This window comes from Trichechus manatus, unplaced genomic scaffold (genome assembly GCF_000243295.1).
Source record: "Trichechus manatus latirostris isolate Lorelei unplaced genomic scaffold, TriManLat1.0 scaffold00056, whole genome shotgun sequence".
Lineage (NCBI taxonomy): Eukaryota > Metazoa > Chordata > Mammalia > Sirenia > Trichechidae > Trichechus > Trichechus manatus.
In genome coordinates, this window is record NW_004443992.1 from 3175678 (window position 1) to 3200541 (window position 24864).

General features: G+C 37.3%; 1 protein-coding gene across 1 annotated transcript in view; it reads right to left on the reverse strand.

Moving 5' to 3' along the window:
* Positions 1 to 24864, reverse strand: part of DNAH7 (dynein axonemal heavy chain 7) — a 270960-nt gene that overhangs the window by 215268 nt on the left and 30828 nt on the right. Inside the window, exons 9-17 of the mRNA XM_004378290.1 lie at positions 24586 to 24711; positions 21468 to 21587; positions 18400 to 18583; positions 16653 to 16832; positions 12730 to 13005; positions 10764 to 10891; positions 7893 to 7971; positions 2643 to 2867; positions 252 to 398 (exon numbers count right to left, since the gene is read on the reverse strand). Coding sequence (XP_004378347.1) covers positions 252 to 398; positions 2643 to 2867; positions 7893 to 7971; positions 10764 to 10891; positions 12730 to 13005; positions 16653 to 16832; positions 18400 to 18583; positions 21468 to 21587; positions 24586 to 24711 — 1465 coding nt within the window. The remainder of the gene's footprint in view (positions 1 to 251; positions 399 to 2642; positions 2868 to 7892; positions 7972 to 10763; positions 10892 to 12729; positions 13006 to 16652; positions 16833 to 18399; positions 18584 to 21467; positions 21588 to 24585; positions 24712 to 24864) is intronic.

Genomic DNA, 24864 nt, shown 5'->3' on the forward strand with positions numbered 1-24864 from the left:
AGCCTGAGAGATAACTCTTTCTTTAAGATGAAAGATGGAGGCCACTGAATTACTCTCACTACCAAGAGAAACACCAGCGCTGCTTCTTCTTGAGCCTGTCTATAAAATCTATTTGGATCGATATGTTATTCTCTAATTAAATGTAGCTAAGCTACTTTATTTGATCTACTTCTTAAAGGTGCACCCCCAATACAAATCCAATCCTTTTTCACTTGAACTAATTCATCCTCTTAAGAATTTAAGAATTATACCTTGTCTGCTGCTGCATCTAACTTTCCATTCAGTGTTTGAGCCTTTTTCAGGTATCGCTGTACATCCTGAAGATCCCCAAAGGTGTAAAATTCTTCTGCCTGCTTAGAATAACTCTCCAATTCCTCCAGAAACCGTTCACAGCGTAACTAATAAAAACAACATTAGTTACTATTTTAAAAAGTTAAAACCCCTAACATCACAAGAAAAGTTAAATATTTGTAAGAATGATCAAAATTAATATTATATTTTGTCACTAGCAAAATATAAAGAGATGATCTGGAATATGACTGGGATCTAAAATATACAGGAATTTTAAGAGCTAGGATTAAAAATTAATAGAGTAAAACATCGTGAATTTAGTCACCTCTAATTCACAAATTAGGTAAGGGTTATCCTTGTACGGTTTATGTAAGAAGTTCTAACTAATAAAATGAATAAGAATGTGTTAAACTCTGATATTCTTCAGTATGCTGAAGAATTTATGCAACAAATGTTTTATAAGCATTTGAAAAATCTCATAATAATCAAGTATGGGTCTAAAAGAAATCACCAATTTGTTAAGGGATGTAAAGACATTTATAGCATTATGCAAACAACTGGAAAGAAAAACTCAATTTCTTTGGTTCTGATACTCAGATACTCTTTAATTATCAACACAAAACCAAGTATTACAGGTTATTTTTCTTGTCCTATGAGCTCTCTTTACAAGACACGTGTAAAGTAAATATATCCAGATTTAAAAGTCTAAAAATTACAGTTTTTCAATATAAAACAAGTGTGTGTGATTTTCTTAGTGACAAAGTCTTAATATAAAGCTTTCATTGGTAAGTCATTCCAAATTAAATGACTCTAAAATATAGCTCTTAATAAAATATTCAAAAGTCAAATTTAGGTTATTCAAAAATAGATTTTCTATTTTATAGATTATCTAGGTTGATTTCTGTCCTCTTTTCTCTAGTTTCCTGGCAAATGTATTACACTGGCCCCAGTGGAGGAAGGAAAATGGGAGGAAGAAATTCATCAATATTACATGTAGTTGGTAGAATAGCATACTTTACACAAAAAAGTATAGATAATTCTAGACTACCTAGCAATTTTCTAAGAACCGATTTTATTGTAACTTCTGCATCTAATGTTTACTTATGTAACTTATATGTCTAATATTTACTATTAATCATGCCTTCCACAGGTTTGCTTAGATTTTGAAACGGCCTAAACGTAAAACAGAAATATAGATTACAGTTTTAGATGAAGATATCTATATTTAAGTCTATGAATTGTTCTCTGAACAAGATATTCTGCCAATTAACTACATTTGTTGTAGTGCAGTGGAAAGAGTGAGGCTTGCAATCAAAGGACTTCTGTACTGGCTGACCTGTAACAAGTCTCCTAATTTCTGAGAACCTTAGTTTCTTCATCCGTAAAATGAGACTAAAAATACTAAATCATTTATTCAGACAATAGCCTATGGTGTGCTCATGATATCCCTGTGTGCCAATCCCTGTGCTAGCCAGTGGGGATACGAATGGAGAAAAAGTAAAAATGAAACAGTCCTGCTCACTTGGGGTTAGTTGGCTGTCTAATGGGAAAAGATAGACGAAAATAAAAATAAAATGATAGGATAACTGAACCTGTGAAGATGTTTAAAAAGTGCAACACAAGCAGAGGAGAAGCAGTCCTGAGGACTGACTAAAAGGGTTCTGAGAAAATAAACTGATTACGCTAGACAGTAAAGCATGTGTGTGAGGCAGGGATGCGTTCGAGAGTGAAGAGGATATGCAAGAGACGAGAGCTATAGAAGAACATGGCATGTTCAGGGGCCTGGAAGTTGCTCCGGGTAACTGAAAAGTCAAGAGCAAAGAGTAGGGAGAAGTAGGAGAGGAGGATGGCCAGGTAGACAGGGCCAAGTATCACAAAGCAACTTGTACATAAGACAAAAACAGGTTAAACTACTGACTCTGGGCACAGTACTTAGGAGAGTTTGAGTAAATATGAGAAGTAAAGGTGCATTTTACATTCAAATGATAAAAATAATCAACTCAAATGAGTGTTATAAACTGTACCGGATAAATACTATTTTCTATTAATGGTCATTTACGGACAATAGGTTCCAATGTTTTCTCCCTGTTAAAAATCATTTTTATCATTTTTGCTTTTCTGAAAAATCAACTGACCCAATGTCAATCAACATACTGCTCATTCACTCCTTAATCATTCAATTTAGCATTATAAAAGATCTAATATGTGTATTATCTTCTGATTGCATTTATAGTGTGAGAAAGTTAACATACATAGCTGTCAAAATAGAGGTGTTGACAATGCTTTGTAGAAAGTTAAAATTTAAACATTTCTGGAAAATGAAAACAATTAAAAGTATCCATGACACCAACCTTAAGACCTTCTTGATATTGTTCTGTTTTCTCTTTAATGATTTTTCTATGTTCTTCAAAAATTTCTCCCATTCTTCCATACCACTGGAAAACATTGTTATTTAGCCTAATATCTGCTGGAGAAAAGTTGGCACACTCAATAAGGAATGCGAGGCAGTTTTTGGAGTCCACTAATCTCTGGCCCAGTTCAATCATATCACCTGCCTCTACTTTCTGAATGTAAGCCTAAGGGAAAACAAAAATTGCAGATGGCACTTTATTAGCTCGTGTGAAAAAATAGCTTGTGGAAATTTGGTGAATAAATATGCACAGACTTGTTAGAAGAAAAGTGTAGCCTTTTGGTTCAAGATAGAGAATTGTGGCACAGTGTACCGCTCATCCCTCCCATTCACCTCTTCTAAAGTGAGAGAAAAAAATAACAACATAAAAGCACTGGAAAACCAGAGAAGAATGCTATGGGGTACCGGAAGATATAAAGCAGATGCTGAGTGATACCATTTATTCTTCCAAAATAGCATTACTGGAGCCGTGGTGGTGCAATGGTTAAGAACTATGGCTGCTAACCAAAAGGCTGGCAGTTCGAATCTGACAGCTGCTCCTTGGAAACCCTATGGGACAGTTCTACTCTGTCCTATAGGGTCACTATGAGTCAGAATCAACTCAAAAGCAGCAGGTTTGGTTTTTGGGTACTGTATACCAGACACTATGCCAGGAGCTGTCAATGCAGTGTGACCAAAAAAACAGTCATGGCCTTTGCCCTCATGGAGCTTATAGTCTAGCTGAGGAGACAGACATAGTCAATTAACCATTATAACAAATGTACAATTGCAAACTTGTAGCAGAGATGAGTGCCGTAAAGGAAAGGTGCACTCCTTAGGTAGAGCACACATAGGGATCTGAAGTAGTTCAGGGTGGAAGGGAGTTCCCAAAAAGCAGAGAGCAGAAGAAGCACGAGAAGGAGCTACTGAGGAAATGGGGAAGGTGGAGAGGATTACAAGCAGAGGGAAAGTATGTAGGAATAGTGGCAAGAGGTAGTGAGTGTCAGAGCTGAAGGGCCAGCGGGCTACAGCAGGGAGGGGAGGTACACAGTAGAAGGCCATGAGGTGAATTGAGGCCAGACCCTATAGAGCCTTATGGGACCTAGCCAACATGATATGCTTGCACAGTTACCTCATGTTCTCTGAAATATAATTTTGCACAGAAAGTAAAAAAATAAAATAAAACCGAACTGATCAAATAGTGGAGCTTTCAAGAGAGTAACAGAGTCTAAAATGGACATGTAGAAAATCAATAGTTTCCTATATAAATCAGCAGTAACCAGTTTAGAAACTACAGTGGAGAAAAATATCTCATTCTTAACAGGTATGAAAATTTGAAAAATAACTCTGGGCAAATTTAACATGAAATGTGCTAAATCTATGTGAGGAAAACTATGAAACTTTAGCAAAGGACATTTTAACATATGTTTCTGGATGTTAAGACATAATACACCCACTCCTCACTTATCGACATGGTTAGGTTCCAAAGACCAGGTCATTAATGCAAAAATCGGCATTATGCAAAAATGGAGGATTTTTTTTCTGTTTTCAGACCAACTATTTGTCTGATTTTTTAAAAATTTTTTTTAGTAAATATGATAATAGAAATATAACAGCTAAGATCTACTGATGTGCTCATCACTGAGACGAGTCCAGTTATGGATTATTCCTGTGCAGAGACAAAGCTGGATAAAGCCAGGCTATGTGACTAGAGAGTCCATGGCTTAACCACTTCACCCTCCTCCTGTGCTGGGTCAGAGCTTCCCTAGCAGAGCCACTTCCAAGGCTCCACTCTCACCCCTGCAAGCCCTGCGTTCATGATCTCGGAGCCTGCTCTGCCCTGGGCCTGGAGTCACTAAGGCTCCGTGTTTCCTGTGAAGGTGCTGGGAGTCTGGCCACATGCCTAGACCTACCAAGGTGGAGGCTTCAGGCCCAGCTCAGCTCACTTTGGGATGTCATTACTTGCGCGCATTTCTTCCAAACACCGTCTCCAATGACTCTTTCTTTCCTCCCTTCCCACCCAACAGCAATTTTGAGCTGCAGGACCTCTACTGCATAGGAGCTGGGAACCCAGAACAGTCACCTGCTGGCTTGGTGCTTCCTGCATGCCTGCCCGGAGTTCATGGCCACGGAGGAGGCTGGCTCTGCGAGGCAGCTGGATGTGGCACCCTCACTGGCAGGAAGCAATGGAAGGCATGAGGCAGTACAGCTCAGCTTCCTAAAGGCCACCCAGTGACCCTCCTCAAGAGAGGAGACACTCTGCAGCCACTGCTGTCATGCCTGCCGCCTTGTTAATGTGCAAAATAGTCAGAATAGTACCTTTTTTACTATTGTCATAAATGCAAAATGTTGGCTAATGAGATAGTAAGTAAGGAGTAGATACATTATACAGATGTGAATTCTCCTCAAATTATAAAATCTATGCAATTTTAATCAAAATTGCAATGGCATTTTTTAAAGATGAATTTGATATAATTCTAAGTTCTCTGAAATAATATTCAAGAATATCAAGGATAATCTTGAAAAAGAAAAATGATAGAGATTGACCCTGCTCGTATCAAAACATACTATACACATGCAGTAATTTAAACAGTTGTTGGTCTGCCCAGGAATAGAAGATGAAGCAGAATAGAGAGTTCAGAAATAGATCCATGTGTACATAGAAATATAATTTGTAGCAGAATATGTATATATTTATAAAGTATATTTCAAATCACGGGTGAAATAACAGATCACTTAATAGATTATATTGGGATAACAGGCTATCAATTTTGGATAAAAGAGTTACCTTAAGTAGTTACCTAGTAAGAGAAATAGAAGATATATTAAGTGAATAACATAATTTGTAGCACAGTGTGTGTGATAATTATTCCATTTTTGCAGAGAATTATCTCTCAGTGTCTGTGTATAAATAGGCGCATGAGCATGTGTAGGCATAAGTGTATGTGTGTGCTTATATATATATACACACACACATATGTGTAACTTCCTCAATGCACTTTTTATACATATTAATTTATATATTTTAATAATATAAATTCTGAAGAAAACCTGCTACTTTGCTAAAAAATGAGAAAACTGGCAATTATTTGTAACCATCTATGCTCCCCTTCCCTATCCTTTGGGTAAATGCTCATAAATTAAAAATATATATTTTTCGAAGCTCTTTTCAATCTCTAGCTATTTTTCTATTGCCAACTTGCTACCTCCATCTCTCTCTGACTCTCTCATTCTCTTCATATTTCCTTCTAGTGTTTTACATCTTTGCATATGCAGACAAAATAAGTTTGGAAAGAGAAAATGTCACAGCAAACTATAAAGAACGGTCACCCACTAGGGAAAGAAATTACAGAAAAGGAAAGGAGGAAATTTTAATTTTATACTTATATAAAATTTATTTATACATGTACATAAATTTAATTAATACAATTCTATAATGTTTAAGTTTTTACTTTTTAATTAAAAAGCAAAAAAGCAAAATTGCCTAAAAATCTTTCAATGATATCATTCTAATTAGACTTAATGTTTTTATTTTGCAAATCCAAACAAATAGGATGCAAACCATGGTGTTTCCACAAGTAACAAAAAGTCTGACCAAAAATATATTTTTGTAATTTAGTTAAATGATCAGCTTTCTACATAGTGAACTGATAGGGTTTTTATTTCTCCCTACTGATAAAAAATGATTGATTTCTGAATTGAATAAATTGACCAGCAATTTTGTCCTTGTGGGAATAAACTTTTTTAAGATACCAATGACTCTCTTATTTGCTAATTCCATTAAAGGTTGCTAGGTACAGTAGAGATTCACACTAAATAACCCCAAATTCCTAAATATCTCCAGTGATGGCCAGGAGGGTAAATAAATAACACTCTTCATACTCAATATTCATTTTCCAAAAAAAATTTAAAGAGGAACTCACAATTATGAGGCTCTCCAGCTATATTTATAATCATCCACAACCACTCATTTGATCCTCTACAACTAATAGAAAAATATTCTAAAGAATATCTATGTTCATGTGTGTTTTTACACACACACACTCACATACTGAGAACCCCAATCTAAGTACAAACACTTTAAAAGAAAACAGACTCTTTTTAGAGGTTGATAGTGTAAAAATTATTTCTAATGATTTTGACAAACTTTCATTAAGTAGATAACTTAAAGAATGTATGTAATCATTTGAACTCCTTTTGTAATTTCCTGTCTACACAAAGTTTTGAATGATTTTACACGTCTTCCTGGGTTAACTTAAATATTTTTAAATCTAAAAGCAAAAGTGCTCTATTTTGGATTTTGGGGATGCTAGAAAATGAAAAAGAATAAATCTTATAGCTTAATATATTATAAAAATGAAAAGGGAATAAAATGAAAAGGTGATTAACTAGTTGTTTTGTATTATTTTACCTGCCACTATGGAAACATCAAATACAGAATATGAAAAATTATGCAAGTGAGACTTACCTAGTATTTTCAGTACCATAAATCCTATGTTTAAAACATAATATATTTGAGCCAACTACCACAAAAATTGTAATATGTAACAAAAGATAGCCTTTATAAAAAGACAAAATAAAATATTACTTAAGGATTAATTATTTATTGGTAAAAAAAAAAAAAATGTGGTTTGCCTGGGACAGTCTGGTTTATGCCTGTTGGTATGTTGGTAATTATTAACAGTACTCTCAAAAGTATTCTGGTAGATGATTGCATTAATGGTTCCAATACTTCACCTCTCCCAGTATCCAAGCCCTTTAGTGTCCTCTCACTCTGATTCTGTGGCCATGTGACTTGCTTTGGCCAAGTGAATGTCAGCTAGTGTGATACCAGCAGAGGCTTAAAAAGCAATTATACAGAGGACTTGGCTGCTGTTGCACCCTCTACCATGCCATGAGAACATACCCAGGCTAGCCTGCTAGAGTTTGAGAGACAAGAGTAGCAGAGTGAAATTGCTAAAACATAGCTATGCTAGTCGACCCAACTGAGCCCCAGCTGAGCCCACATATGTGAGTAATCCAACCGAGATTAGAAGATCCATTTAGGAGAGCCCTGCCTAAATAACCAAGCTGCAGACTCATGAGCTAAATATAAATAAATCCTTTATATTGTAAGCTTCTGTTTTAACACTTGGAGTGATTTGTTACTCAGCATTTTTGTGGCAATAAATAACTGATACACACACAAATATAAACAGCTTATAAACAATACCTTCATTTCCATCAGTTCTGCTGTATTTGGAGGAGTGCTAAGAGCTTTTTCAGCTATCCTCTCAAATTCATCACATAATCTGAAACACCAGACAAAACCAATCTTACATACTCATAATGAAATTTCATTCTAAATATATTCCTGTGCACTATTTAAATGTTCCACTGCATGAAAAAGTAAGGTTGTTGTTGTTGTTCTGTGTTGTTGGGTCAACTCTGACTCATAGTGACCCTATAGGGCAGAGTAAAACTGCCTGATAGGGTTTCCAAGGCTGTAAATCTTTATAGGAGCAAATCACCACATCTTTTCTCCCACGGAGCCGCTGGTGGGTCCAAAGGGCTGGGTCCAAAGTTAGCAGCCAAGGGTTTAATCATTGTGCCACCAGGGCTCCTAATGTAAGACTGCAACTGACCAATGTGACTAACGAATTAAACGCAAATATGTGTATTTATTTATCCAACACATAGTTAATGGTTATCTATTACATTCCAGATAAAATAAGTGATAAAGATACAGAAATGGATAAAATGTAATAATGGCCCTAAAGAACTCACAATCCAAAATGGAAGACAGGAACATAAGCAATCATTTCCAACCTAGAGCTTTAAGGGCTCTAGCAGAGATTTAGCTGAGACAACACAAAGAAAGTGGCACAAAGGAAGGAAAGGATTAACTCTAATTAAAGGGATGGTTATAATGGGTCTGCTCGCTCAGAAACTTCCGGTAATGTACAAATATTTCTACTGATTTGGGTTGTGGCCAGTATAAATAATGAACTGACTGTGGGGTGCAAAAAAGAGTAGTGGGAGCTAAGGAAGTCAGGATAAAAGGTTTAGAAAATTCTTCAAGAAGAATGACTGTGAGGGGAAGGAAAGGGGAAATAGCACCGTGATGATAATGGATTAAAGTGCAGGGTTGGGAGATGGAAGAGGATTTTGAACATGGTTGTAAGGTTCAGAGGCAGAATCAACAGAGAAGGAGAGGGTTAAAATAAGGGCTTTAGAGGATGACTGGTGGAGCCAGGTCTGAAGGGATGGGAGGCAGTGGGGCTGTAGTTATAGAGACAAGAGCTTTGAAAGGTGTGACAGATTACTTGTCCTCTTAGAACGAGGGGGAGATAAGTTATGAAGGGGTTCAAGGAGAGGTGAGTTGAGAGGTGTAGGGACAAGAAGTTGAAGACATTGATACCTAATGGTTCCTGTAATAGTCCTGACATGTCCTCTGTACATCCAGTCAAGTCTGGTGAGAGGGAAGAGGCATCATTACAGTAAAGGGGAAAAGTAGAACTGGCATGAGCTCAGAAGGCAATTAAGAGACAGGGAAAGTAGCTATGAAATTAAAATAAATATGGCACAGCGGTTAAGCACACAGATAACTGAAAAGTTGGTGGCTCTAATCCATGAGCCACTCCATGGGAGGAAGATGCGGCAGTCTGCTTCTGTAAAGATTTACAGCCTTGGAAACCCTATGGGGTAGTTCTACTCTGTCTTATAGGGTTACTATAAGCTGAAGTAGACTCAATGGCAACAGGTTAGCATGAAAAGATACAAATAAAGAAATTTTCACTATTCCTCCACTAGTTTTAGAGGAAAAGATGCTTTAAGCTGACAGATGATTCTGGTTCTTAGATCAACTACCCAAGCTCTAGTCTTCTTTTACATGGTGCCTCCTGCTTCAGCCTTATCTTTGACCTCTCTTCCCTCACAGTGTCTGTGGAAGCAACATAAATCACTCCTAGGTCTTGGAATATACCATGCCTTTTTCATACCTCATTGACTTTTACATATTATTTTCTCTACCTGGAATTCTTTCACCTACTTTGTTCACCTAGCAAACTCCTACTCATCCTTCAAAATGAAATCTACACTTCACTTCCTCTTTTCAGCCTTCCTTGATTTCCCCTCTTTCTCCCAAACTCCACCTTGAGAGGGAATTAATCATTTCCTTTCTGTTCTACTTCTGTGGTTTGTACTTGCTTTTTAGTATAGTACTTACTGTACCATATTGTCATTTACTGGTTTGTATATCTACTTTCTCTTCTACACTGTAACTTTTTTGAGCACTTTTATTCATATTTAGAGCCCAAATACCTAGTCTTATACCTAACACACAGTAGGTAAATAAAGCTTCCTTCAGGCTTCTATGCTTCCTGAAAGAAATATTCTGTTTAATGAACTATATTTTTTTTCTCTGATATCATGACCATCAAAAAATATTCTGGTTATTTGTTTGTTTTTTTTCCCACGTAACTGGTACCAGAAAAGAGGTTTCCAGAGCAACATTAGTACTAGTTCTTGGTGGACTAGTTATACTTCTTGTCTTAAATAAACAGGTATTCTACTTTACACATTAGTATTTAGTGAGTTTACTTAATGTGAGTCAATTTTCCTAAAAACTGCCCAGTTAGTCAAAAATGAGTTATCAATTAAGATAACAAGTTACTGTGGCCTTGAAGAGTAATCATAGTAAGATACAGTTCCAAATTTGAGGGTCCCTTAAGACCCCTGACAACTACTGTATAAACCCACTCTGAAAACCCACTTGGGTACTGATTACACAAATTCAAAAATCTGAAGTTAGATGACAGCTATCTGACTTGTGCAAAAGAAATGTGAACACATTTTAATACTGTCTTAAATCAGACATGTGAAAAGGCATATTTGTGGTGAAAAAAAATAATTGCAAATTAACACTTAAAGCCAAATAGAAATAAGCATTGGCATTATTTTTTCTTTTGAATCATTTATGATACTACTGTAATCCATTACCTTAACTAAGTGATAAGGATTTTGTTTAGCTTTCATTAATATTATTTAATGAGATTAAATATCTAATAAACAAACAAAAATATAATTAGTATTACAAAAATACCTTGTGTTTACTTCCTGATGATCTCTGAACATCTTAGCTATAAGTTTTCCACAAAGAACATCTGATCGCTTCACCAAAGCTCTGATTAATTCTTCACAGTGCATTTCAAACATTCCTAAACGAACAGTCTGCAGCATAATCATTAAAAGGTAATTTTTTAATAAACATGAAAAGGAATAAAAATTAATAAAAGATTCCCACAATTTTGCCTCTCATAATATTGATTCTTTTGTGATCTAAGAATATTGAGTTTTCTTTTAAAATATGATGCAAGGAGGATTTTCTGAATACACATTTATATTTCACAATTATCTTCTGGGTAAGTCCTCTTGAAGGGTTTGTTATCTCAAAAGCCAATTCTATTTCAGGACAATGATGGATACAAAAGCTCTGGAGAACTCAGTTATTTCTAAAAAGACAGTGTGGGTTTCAAGTGTTGTATTTTCTCTGTATAAAAAAGTAACACATGTTCACGATAAAAACTTGCAGAATGTAAAAAAGGACAAAAGACATACATTTAAATTACCAGTAATCCTACTAAACAGAAGTAACTACATTTTGATGCAATTACCATATTTTCAAGAGGGATTATAAACACTGAAGCAAAAAAAATTATATTCCTGGAAATTTTTTTGGAAAATTACATGAAGTAATTAAGTTAGTGTTGTGATACTAGGCCATCAGTTCCATCAGGACAAGAGACATGTCTGTTTTGTCCACCTCCTTTTTCCCAGGGGTTATGACAATACAATAAAATGTGCAAAAGCCGGAGCCTGCATAAAGCAGAAACCTGTCAGATAAAAAAACACAAATATTTTCCACTAACAGAGAGTGAACGAAAAGTGGTAAGACTGCACCCTGTCAAAGGCAGAAAACCTGTGAGACCAGGAAGAACAAAGCAGCCACGTCGAGTCCTGGCTCTCACAGGTTTCACTTTACTTCCACCACCATCTGTCAGTTTGTTGTACGGTGGTGGCTTGTATGTTGCTGTGAGGCGGAAGCTATGCCACTGATGTTTCAAATACAAACAGGGTCATGCACAGTGGACAGGTTTCAGCACAGCTTCCAGACCAAGACAGACTAGGAAGAAATAAGCCAATTAAAACCTTATGGATCACAACAGAACAATGTCCAACTCACTTGCTTTGGATATATCACCAGGAAGGAACAGGCACTGGAAAAGAACATCACGTTTGGTGAAGCGGAGGGCCAACAAGGGTGAGGGAAATCCTAGATGAGACGGATCGGTATAGTAGCCATTGTTTTAGTTATCTAGGTGCTGCTATTACAGAAATACCACAAGTGAGTGGCTTCAACAAATAGAAATTTATTTTCTCACAGTTTAGGTGGCTAAAAGTCCAAATTCAGGGTGACAGCTCTAGAGGTAGGTTTTCTCTCTCTGTGGCTCTGGAGGAAGGTCCTTGTCTCTTTGGCTTCTGCTTCCTGGTTCCTTGGAGATCTCCATGTGTTTTCGCAGCTATCTTACCCCATCTTTGCCAACTTGCTTGCTTATTTAATCTCTTTTACATCTCAAAAGAGATTGCCTAAAGACACATCCTACACTAATTCTGCCTCATTAACATAACAAAGATGACCCACTCCCAAATGGGATTATAACCAGGGGAATAGAGATTAAGATCTACAACACATGTTTTTTAGGGATGTTATTCAATCCATAACAGCCGTAAAGAAGGTCTTGAACATGCCAGTGTTCGTGAGGAAGATGGAAGACCAGACAGCATCTTGTTCTGTTCGTACATGGGGTCTCCAGGAGTCAGAGCAGATCTGATGGCAGCTATCTACTTCTATCACAATGCTTGGCACATATCAGACTCTCAGTAAATATTTTTCCTGTTGATAGTAATGGTCTAATTCTTTTACTGTATGTACTAAAAATATATGCTAATAAAACTAGGAAAATATCATTAGGTCCAGATAACAGTTGTACAAAACTGAGGTCATTTACCTTTCTAGATGTGTACTGTATTTCCTCCGTTAGTTTTTGGTATTTGCGAATTTCATCTATTATTTTCTCATAACTACGATTTTCTACAAGGAAAGCATCGACTTCTTGCTCAGCTTTTTTGTTAACCAAAAATTCATATTTGTCATAGAGTCTGAGGTGCTTAGTAGGTGCCACACTCTCTCTCTCAATCACTTTCTTAATCTTTTCTTTGTGAGCATCTACAATTTCATTCAGAATTATTGGCTTCAAGGTTGTTCGTTTGGATGATTTACTTTCCTACACAAGGAGGGAGAAATATTAGTTATTAAAAAAATCTTATATGTAAGTTAACTATATCACTCATTTTGTAAAAATGCCAATCTTACAATGTTGCCTTTTTTTTTAAAAAAAGTCACAAGGTCTTTTTGTTTTTCTAATCTCAAATCTACAGAAAGATGCTTTTGATAAATTACAGCTCAGATTCAGCCTAATCACAGCAGTATTTTAAATATCTAAAGTTTCCTATGGAAACTCTGGTGGCGTAGTGGTTAAGAGCTTGGCTGCTAACCAAAAGGTTGGCAGTTTGAATCCACCAGGTGCTCCCTGGAAACCCTATGGGGCAGTTTTACTCTGTCCTATAGGGTCACTATGAGTCGGAATCGACTAAACGGCAACAAGTTTGATTTTGTTTTTTTTAGGTTTCCTAGACTTTTTTTCTTCAAGGCTACCTAGTTTTGTTTTGTTATGTTTTTCTGCATAGATGAAAGAGCAGTCACTTGAAAATACACACAAAATAAGATTCAGAATGTAAAAACAGCAAAATCCACATTTTATTTGTGCAACAATACATGCTACCTTTATGATATAGCGCTTGCATTGTACATGATTAAAAAACAAACAAGCTCAATGTCTAATCATCATACTCTTTGATCCTTGTACTTTTTCACTTGAGGAGTCATCTATCTAGAACAAGGAAAGATTGTCTACTCATTCATTGACCTTTGATCTTTGATTATGTGAACGCAAGCAGACTAAAATTGCTAGCTGCAAAATTTGCATTCTCCTATCACTATAGGGAAGCTCTGGTGGCACAATGGTCAAGCGCTCAGCTGCTAACTGAAAAGTTGGCAGTTCGAACCCACCAGCTGCTAAACAGGAGAAAGCTGTGGCAGTCTGTTTCCATAAAGATTTACAGTGTTGGAAACCCTACGGGGTTTCGGAGTCAATTCAATGGCGATAGGCTTTGTTTTTTGCTTTATCACCATGGGAATAATACTGGGCAAGAAAAGACCAGACAACAATATTAAATAAGCACAGAAATCTTATCAGCTTGCTTTCTTCCCATTTCAAATAAGGGGGTAGGTAAATGAGTGGTACAAACACTCAAAGGACTAGGCTGAATTCATGAGTTCCTGATGGAACATGAGAAAAGTGGGGGTACAGAACTCAAATTCTAGTAAAAAGACCAGACTTAATGGTCTGACTGAGACTGGAGGATCCCCAGAAAGCGTGGCCCCCAGACTCTCTGTCAACCCAGAACTAAAACCATTCCCAAGGCCAACTCTTCAGACAAAGATTAGATTGGACTATGGGACATAAAATGATATTCGTGAAGAGTGTGCTTCTTAGCTCAAGTAGATACATGAGACTAAATGGGCAGCTCCTGTCCAGAGGTAAGATGAGAAGGCAGAGAGGGTCAGGAGCTGGTTGAATGGACGTGGGAAATCAGGGGTAGAAAGGAGAAGTGTGCTGTCACAGTATAGGAAGAGCAATTACAGTCACATAACAATGTATGTATAAATTTCTGTATGAGAGACTAACTTGAATTCTAAACTTTCACTTAAAGTACAACAATAAAATAAATAAATAAAAATTCATAACCACAAGCCTATTCTCAAACAGATCTAGGCCAGTATTCACACTACCAGTGTTGTCCACATAACCCTTTGACAATAATTTTGTTTAATATGATCCTTGTCTGCAAGGGCCTCCAGAGCACCTGGCAAGAAAATATGCAAATTCCAGAGAAACCAACTTAAACCCAAGACTTCCCTGTATTAAAGTCTTACATGATGAGCCCCTAATAAAAAAGTAAAAACACCCAGAGAAATAAACCACCAGGAGCAGAAGTCAGCAAACAGTATAATCAGATCTGCAAAGATTACAGATATTATTATTGGATAAAAGATATTAAAAATATTTAATATTTCTAAAAAGAAATAAAAGAACAATGACTGTATGACTAGGTACAAAAGACTATCAAAAATAACCACGCATCTTTGAAAAAGAATCTAGTGGAATTCGTATAAAATGAAAATAAAATAATTAAAAAAAAATTAGAAACCCAGTGAAAAGAATTGAGGACAATAGTCTCAAAGTGGATAATTTCAGTTATATTATTAAGAGAAAAAAATGTAGGTCACAAAAGATTACATATGACTCCACTGATACAATGATGTGGAAAAACTAAACATTTTTTTTTAAGGATCTATAGACATGTGGTAAGCCTATTTTTAAAAATCAAGAATTACACAAAATTTGGGACATTGATTCTTGTATTAGAGGGCTGGAGGGGAAGGAGAAGGATGTGAACAGGGAGTGGCAATGGGGGTGGAGGCAGGTTTAAAGGTATCAGTAATTCCTTAAGTTGGGTTGTAGGTTGTCATGGATTGAATTGTGTCTCCCCAAAATATCTGTCAATTTGGCTAGGTCATGATTCCCAGTATTTTATGATTGTGTACCATTTTGTAAATCTGATGTGATTTCCTTATGTGTTGTAAACTCTATCACTATGATGAGGTTATATGTGATTTCCTTGTATGTTGTAAACTCTGTCACTATGATGAGGTTTCATGTGATTTCCTTATGTGCTGTAAACTCTATCACTATGATGAGGTTATACTGATGAGGTTTACAAGATTAGATACTGTCTTAATCCAATCTCTTTTGAGACATAGAAGAGAGAAGCGAGCAGAGACATATGGGAACCTCACACTACCAAGAAAGCAGTGCCAGGAGCAGATCACGTCCTTTGGACCTGAGGTTCCTGCACTGATATGCTCCCAGACCAAGGGAAGACTGATGCATCACAAGGATCTTCCTCCAGAGCAGACAGAGAAAGCCTTCCCCTGGAGCTGATGCCTTGAATTTGGATTTGTAGCCTACTAGACTATGAGAGAATAAATTTCTCTTTGTGAAAGCCATCCACTTGTGGTATTTCTGTTAAAGCAGCACTAGATGTCTAAGACATAGGTACATTAATTTTATTACTATTCCTTAAACTTCACACACTAGTCTCCTGTACTCTTTTGTTTGTGTAAAATATTCCTGAAATATTTTAAAAATAGAAAAGGAAGACAAAAGCTATTGAATGGACCTATAAAACTTGAAAATCTTTTAATTCATGGAATTTTCAGACATGCTTATATCATATATTAGACTGCAATCACTACTGCTACAATGTCATAGTTCAGGATAGTTATTGTTAAAATATTTGGCAAAAGAGAAAACAGCGGAAGATAGAACCTATAAGTTCAAAGTATGGAGACGGGAGCTCATCATTTTTGAAAAAGGCGTATTTGGAGGGTAATCAATTGGACAGCATCTTTGCAGAGCTGGAAATGCACAATGGAGGTCTACAGCAAGGCATGAGTGCTACAGAAAACACTCACTTACTGCTTCAAACTGTATCACAACTTTAATTCCTTCTCGGAAAGTTTTCAGCTGAGTCCAGTGGAAGACCAGACTGGGAAAGTAGGTATATTGTAAGAGAAGCTAATGGGAAATAGTGTATTTTTTTTTTTTAACAAAACTTCTTTATAAACCAATGCTACTATGCCATTTATAGTCTGCAGAGCAGAAGGTACATGTCTATACCTTCCAGAAGTTTTTGAAGTGAGTAACATTTTACAAACTCAAGCAATCAGAATATGCTGGTAACTTACCCACTTGGAATACAATTTTGTCTCAACTCGTGGCACGAAACTGACAGCCTTAATCATAACATCGTAAACATTTACAAGGATATCTCTGTAGTCACTAAACTCAGGTTCAAACTTAATGGTGTCATCATCAAGAATCAGCCTCATAATGAAACCTGGATGTTCATAGGCTCTGACAGAATCCTGGAAAAATAAACAAATAAATAAGAATTATATCAGACGAAGGAGGACATGTGTTCCAATACTCACCCTTCCTCTCATGCCCTTGATAGCTAAGCCAAGGGAGGTGCAGGGCAATGGGTTTCTCTATATATGGCCTTTATGGCCCTAAGTCTGTAGTTCTATTAAGATGATCTGCTAGGTCACAGTCTTGCATGGTTAGTCTACTATGCAGATAAGGTGTATAAAACCCTTGTAGGAATTGGTCAATTACTATGCAAACTAGGTGGCTGTGGCCTACCAAGGGGATTGGTCGGTTTTGCCATCCTACCAGGCTTAAAAGAGCCAGTTCTACTGAGGTTGAAAGGGACCTCACTACCATCAGGAAGAGCTGGGAACAGAATCATCCTTTGGACCTGGGGTCCCTGCACTGAGAACCTCCTGCACCCAGGAGACAGAGAGAGAACTGTAACACTGAAGACAGCATGAGATAGCACAAGATGGTACAAGTGGCGAGAACAGGGAGGCCGGTGTGTGAGGTGGCTGCAGTGGGCTCACTGACCCACAGAGTGAGATAAAGCTGAGCACCTTCAGGTAGCAGGCTTCCTGGCAGAGTGGGGTGCCTCTGGACACCTATCAGTGGAGCAAAAGAGCTGTAACACTGGTTTGAGCAGGCAAGAGGTCTAAGCTAAGGGCCTAGTGACGGTAGGCCCCGGCAAAGGGCCTGCTTGTGGGCACGGCTGAGAAGGAGGTGGGAGCTCTCTTGGTTGGAAGCTGTCCTGATTGAAGACCTGTACCCTGTCTTCTGAGTTGTATCCAGTTATTTCCAAGTTGATCTTGATCCTGAGTTGTAACCTGTTACTTCCCTAATAAACCCCATAATCGTTGAGCATGGTCTGTGAGTTCTGTGTGGCCACTGCAATGAATTATCAAACCCAACAGAGAAGCAGAGAGTGGAGGGGCTGGCTGGTGTCAGAATTTGTAAAAAGGCTGGAGAATGCAGGTATGTCAGACCTCCGCCTCATAGGAATCAGCTTTGGGCTAATGGTGATTATCTTCCCTCCTCGTGAAGTCAGAGGACCTCTAACACTACTACTAGCTTACAGGAGGCTCTACTAAGAAGAATAAGAGTGATTCCCACTAGACTTCTTGGTATCTAGTATCCATTGGGCCTACAGATCAATTATAAAGTCAAGGTCCCAGATAAAGGAAGATGTTCAGGGCAGCAAGGTTCTGGAATCATGTAAGAAAGAGAGCCCAAGAGGAGAATATTCAAATCCAAGGCCCTGCTTTCACAGCAACCAGGACTGTCTTTCAGAGAGAGAGAAAGGGCTCCTTGTGGAAACTTTCCCAGCCACCATGGCCCAAATTTTCCTGTTATGAGAATTTTCACTAATTCTCACCTAATATGATGATAATCACATACCCTAAATATGCAGCTTGACACTAACTTTTTTAACAGATGTGTAATAGGTCTAAAGATAAACTTTCTGCTCCACCACTGGTAAAGATATTTTATCATTTTCCTCTCTGAAGAACTGAAAATAAATATATGTGTAAATGCACATTGGTGTAACTGAACCATACTTACCGGGGGTTGTGCAATTAAGTCTGTGAAATCTTGCATGGAGACCAAAGTGAGGTCCTGCAGCTGTAAAGTCATAAGTGTAGCAGCGCAGTTGAAAAAAGATTCCAATTTGGCACTGCTGTCACCAGTTGGCAATTGCTTTTTTTTATTACCTTGGTAATAAATATTCTGCACTTCTGGAAACCACCTTGAAAGAACAAAAGACTTTTAAAAGTTAATACTTGCAGGGAATTACTTACTTACAGTAAGCATTAACAGTAATTTCTGGACATTCAAAGGTCTTCATTGAGAGGTATATTGCTAAATGACATTATCCACTCTCCAAAATGTAAGCACTAGCATATTTCACTCCTCCTAGGAAAGAAAGTTTAAATCATAGCAATAGAAAATGACTCAACAACGTGATGCAGTGAGAAAGATGCAAATCTAACTCCTGGAACTATGACGCCTGCACTTTCTGTAGAAAAACAGAACAAACCTTTTTTGGATATTATGAAATACTCCTTCCTAGTGTCCTAAGTATTCTTCAAGGAATGTATTTGTGAGTTCAAAGCTAAACCAAGGGAGGGCTTATTTCATGCTATTCTCTCTATTCCACAATAACTTGAAAGCAAGATATAAGTGAACAAAATCATGTATTTTATTTTCCTATTCCCTTTAATACGACATCTTGAAGGAGTGGCTGATTTAAAACGAAGTTTCAAATGTGTTCGTAGCCTCATAATAAAAGGATAATAGTGAAATTTCATATATAGGTACAACACGATGATCACAAGTGAAGTTTTCAGTTTTTAAAACCACTGTCCAACACTACAGAAATTAAGGGATATTAACATTTTTCTTCATGACAGTTAATCGATTTTGCTTTTAATAGAGGAAGTGTCAATATAACAATCGGGAGTTGCCTGAATGTTCCAAGAGAGAAAACCTAAGTTTTAAATATATTTACTCATCCCGACAGCCAATGTGTTGAGTGTCTACTATGTATTTGCTAGGAATGGTGTTGTGGAAGACATAAAAAGATATGACATCTTCTCTCCTCTCCTACAATCATAGAGAAAATGTGTCATGGCAGAAAAACTGATCTGAAGTCAAAGAATAGAGATTATCAATTTCCATCTAAGCAACAGAGAAGAGTTTTATAGTGGAGATGGCAATTTCACCAAAGAATAGATAGAAATGATAATCAGGAGGGCCCTGAAAAAAAGATCTGAACTGGAAGTAGGATAATAAGTAGATGGGGTAGGAGAGACTAATATATCTAATCGTTTCAGTACCTATAACAGAGATTAAATGACACACACAAACACACACACCAGCTGCCATTGAGTTGATTCCAATCCATGGCAACCCCACGTGTGCAGAGCAGAATTGTGCATAGGGTTTTCAAGGCTGTGACCTTTTGGAATCAGATCCCCAGGCCTTTCTTCCCAGGCTTATTCCTGGGGGTATAACCTTAAAGTTATAGATCAAGAGAATTTACTCTTATTCTGCTCTCAAGGTCACTTTTCTTCTCTTTACCTCTCTGCCTCTCTCTCTCTCTTTTTAATTACGCTTTAGGTGAAAGTTTACAGCCTAAGTCAATTTCTCATACAAAAATTTATACACATACCATTATGTGACCCTAGCTGCAATCCCTATAATGTGACAGCACACTCCTCCTTTCCACCCCAGGTTTCCCATGTCCATTCAACCAGCTCCTGTCCCTTCCTGCCTTCTCATCCTGCCTCTGGCCAGGAGCCGCCCATTTAGTCTCGTGTACCTACGTGAACTAAGAAGTACATCCCTCATGAGTATTATGTTTTAATGTTAGCTAAGCAGTCAGGTCCCTTGGTGGAACAGTTTGCAGAAATCTTAAATAAAAGGCTAAAGTTCTTTCAAGTAATGTCAGACAAAGAATTTGATGCAACATATTGGAGAAGAAAAAAAGATAAAGACTCCATCTTAAACTATGGAGATACATTTCCAAGAAATTTTTAGAAATCATGAAGCTAAGTTTTAAGTTTCATGTCCACTGTTCTCTTAAATTTGATCTAATCTTAATGTCTTATTTATAATAACAAAGTGATTCATCCTGGAGACAACTTTCTCATACTGTTGCGGAGCAAATTTTCTAGCACATGCATCAATAATTATTTTATGTGGCTATTCCATTCTGAAGGGTCAAATCAGGGAGATGCTTAATGGTCATTCAGTAAGTCTAACCAACCAATGAGACTGTAAATTTCTTTAAAAAATACACTTTCCCCACCTAATCATTCTTTAAGCTCTTCTGCATTCCCCATCCAAAAACAAAATGAAAAGGGCCCAATGCCTTGCATGTATTAATGGTAGATGCTAAACAAATATCTGGTGAATGATTGGTTGGTAATGCTTCCAAAGCTTCTTGGGCTTCTTGCATTCCCCCAGGTACCCATCCCCAGAGCAGAGATGGAAACCAGACATTGAGGATAGGCCACCATTGATTATGATCCTTTTACTTTCTTCACAATCTATGCTGTGTAGATAATCTGGATAGGTATTACAGACCGCAGCAGTTAAAGACATTATCTTAAACTCACAAACAGAAATAATGAAAAATTGTTAAAATGGGATTTTCTAAAAGCAGTTAAAATTCAGTGTCTTTCCAATCTCATTTTTAAATTTATATGTCCTTACACTGGTGGCAGAGTGGTTAAGCGCTCGGCTGCGAACCAAAAGGTTGGTAGTTCAAACTCACCAGCCGCTCTGCTGGACAATGACGTGGCAGTCTGCTTCTGTAAAGATTACAGCCTTGGAAACTCTGGGGCAGTTCTACTCTATCCTATAGGGTCACTACAAGTCGGAATCAACTTGGCAGCACACAATAACCACAGCAACACATGAAATTTCAAGGAGCCCTGGTAGCAAAATTTTAAGCACTCAGCTGCTAAATGAAAGGTCGGTGGTTCAAGCCCACCAACTGCTCCGTGGAAAAAAAGGCCTCCAGATATGGTCCCATAAAGATTCCTGCCTAGAAATCCTATGGGGTTGCTATGAGTCAGAATCAACTCACTGGCACACAACGACAACAGGAAATGTCAAAACTTTACGTTTTAAGTAGAGTCTCTTTGGCAGATTCCATGTGTTTCATGACAATGCTCTGAAAATTTGACAGCTCCAGTGCATCCTGGCGATTGTGAAATTCTTCTATATCAACTAATCGTAATTTTCTGCAAGAGATAAAAATAAACAGTGATTTAAGAATAAGACTTTTTTGCATTTATTATTTTGGCTACTTTTTTTCACTTCTCAAAAAAAAATCATATTCCTAGGTTTTATTATTCAAAAACTGTGACCTATGTAATTAGATTTTCAAAGGACATAAGACATCATAACTTAAAAAATAATAATTTATATAATTCAACTCAACAGGAATATATTATGAAACTGCACTATGAAGTAGAAGGTTCAATAACTAGGAGGTGATGGATACTTCAAACTGCTCTTTGCTTTCAAACTGGAACAACTGAAACAGGGGAAGAGGCAGGACTCGATGCTTACAGGGTCCACTGCTCCCAAAACAAAAATTCCATTGTCTCTGAAAAGAAAGTAGCCCTATGTGACCAATATCAGTGTTGGCTATTACAGAGCCACAGGCTGAGAGAGTTTCTACACTTGAAAATCAAGATCCACTTTATCAAAATCTTTTGAATTTGTCCAGTGTTGATTTTTTTTTAAACACAGTGCTTACTCTAGTCAAGAGCTTTCAATACAACCCGTTCTCTGCCTATGCCATTATGGATCCTCATTATATACCTAGTTTACTCGTTGAAGAATTTTCTCTGGCAGAGTAACCAAAATATTATTAAAATATTAACCGATTAGGATCATTGTGTTATTCACTTCAACTTAACTACAGATTCCTTCCTTATTGGAGGAGCTGCAATTTAATTTTCATGTGATTAAGTAATTTCTATATAATCTGAAAGATAGTAAGCAACACCATTAAAAACATCACATTTAATGGTTATCTAAAGGCCAATGTAAAATACTGGATAGTAAACAAAACACATTTCAAATCTATTTATTCACATTTTTTACAAGTTAAAATTCACTTATTAGGTTAGAGTGCACTCAGTACATAACACTGATAATTCCTTAGGTACAAAGTAGGTACAAGTATTGTTAGCAAAACCCTTGCTATTGTGTTATTCTGGACAACTGAAGATTAACCCTTTGAAATGACCAGTGTAATGTTTTATATAAAATATTCCTAACATGTTGTCTAACAGCACATACTGAACATAATCTGATCTCTTTTGATGCTGGGGCAACGGGTTGTGACTGCATTACAAATGCTATCTCTGACATTAAGTGGGTTCTTTAAGTATAAATAAAGGAGCCTTGGTGGTGCAGTGGTTAAACACTTGGCTGCTAACTGAAAGGTTAGTGGTTCGAACCCACCAGCTGCTCTGTGAGAGAAAGGTGTGGCAATCTGCTTCCGTAAAGATTACAAAAATAAACAAACCTGCTGCTGTCATGTCATTTCCAACTCATAGTGACCCTACAGGGTTTCCAAGGAGTGGCCAGTGGATTCAAACTGCCGATCTTTTGGTTAGCTGCTAAATGCTTAACCATTGCACCACCAGGCCTCCTCATTAAGATTACAGCCTTGGGAACCCTATGGGCAATTATACTCTATCCTATAGTGTCCCTATGAGTCAGAATTGACTCAACGGCAACAGGTTTGGTTTTTGTTAAGCATAAATACTGAATGGCATGAATTCATATACTTCTGTCTACAGAGCAGCCTTTCAGGATTTTTCTCGTGCATATTAGAGTCATTCAGATGATTTTCTTGTGTTACCATCCCCCAAACCCACTGCCACACATATAGACATCCTACACTTTCAAGGTCAGCTGAGGTCAGGACAAATGACTGTCACCCAGAGTAAGGATGTCCTGTTCAGTCAACACTGGCAACTACTTAGTAGTGGAGCACTCATGACTATCCAGCCTACCCTTAATACTCACACAGAAAGCAGAAAGGACTTATGCCTTCAAAGGCAACATAGAAATGGGTACGTTCTCTTTCTACTCATAAGCTGCAAAGTTCCTTCTCATTTGTCTTTACCCTAGAGGCCTTGAAGTTTGCTTCACAAGCTGTTGCTAATCCTTGCGCCACCACAATCATGGACCCTAATTTTGGACACATCCACTATGCACTGTTTGCTTATCTCAGCATTGCTACTTTTTCTTCCTCTTCTTCCTTTCATCCTCTTATCTCTTAACTTCTGACAATCTCTAAATGACAAAAGTCTAGCCCTACAGGGACAATACTAGGCAGTAGAGCCCCATCTCCCAGTTTCCTGCCCAGTGTTGCCTGGAAATTCCATCCATGAATGAATATAAAAGGAAAACAACAACTTGTGGTGTTGTTTCGAAGATGAAATGTACTAATGTATGCAAACATACTTCGCAAAAGTGATAGGCTATATTGTACGACCTCACTTGTATGATTTCATGCAAAATTAGACCAGGGGCCTTGTCAGGAAGAGTATTTGAGCCCCCATACCCAAAGGAAAAGAAGAGGAAAACATGGGGCCTCTTCCTATCCACTATAAGCCAAATTCAGGTAGACAAAGAAACCCATAATGTACATTGGGAAGTTGAAAGGATGCACTTTCTAGCAGTATGTAATCTGATAGACAAACACCAAGCCCATTCTCTAATGTCACCAGAAACTCCTGAAGTATGGAGTAAGGTCTGCATAGGCTTTAGAAACTCAGTAGAATATGTTTACATTCTATAGGTCTTGGTTTATTCCATTAAATAAGTTGGCCCTAGGGACTCCAGAGGTTCACCTCATGCCATTCACTTGGGCAATATTTACTGGGTTTCTAAATTGAATAGGTTAAATGCAGCAGATAATGTTCTGTGAAATTTAAAATTAAGTATGACAACTCACCCCCTTAACTGTGATTACCCTGGGAACTGTGGGAATTGGGTTGGGACTGGGGAAGGGGAGAATTCGTTTAGAAACAAAAAGCGACTTTCATGTTTTACTCTATACATTTCTGTATTTCTTTATAACAAGTTTGAATACTTACACTAAATTTGTAATTTTTTTTTTAATTTGCAATTAAAATAGTAAATTAAATAATTTAGGTGTGCTAAAATAACTTTCACTAACTTTTGAAAAATTTCATTAAGGCCAGAAATACTCACTTAAAAGTGCTGTGCCACAAATCTAGCACAGCTAGCATTGTGGGGTTCATGGCATTCAAATGATCCCTAATGTAACTGCTGGCAGATAAAAAAGACTTCCTCCAAGGTTTTGGCAGAACTTCTATTCTGAAAACAAAGAAAAAATAGTTACCTACTTTAAAACTCAAAAGAAAGCATTTTCATGCAAAACCTCAACAACAAAAAGACAAATAACCCAATTAAAAAATGGGCAAAGGATATGAACAGGCATTTCACCAAAGAAGATATTCAGGCAGCTAA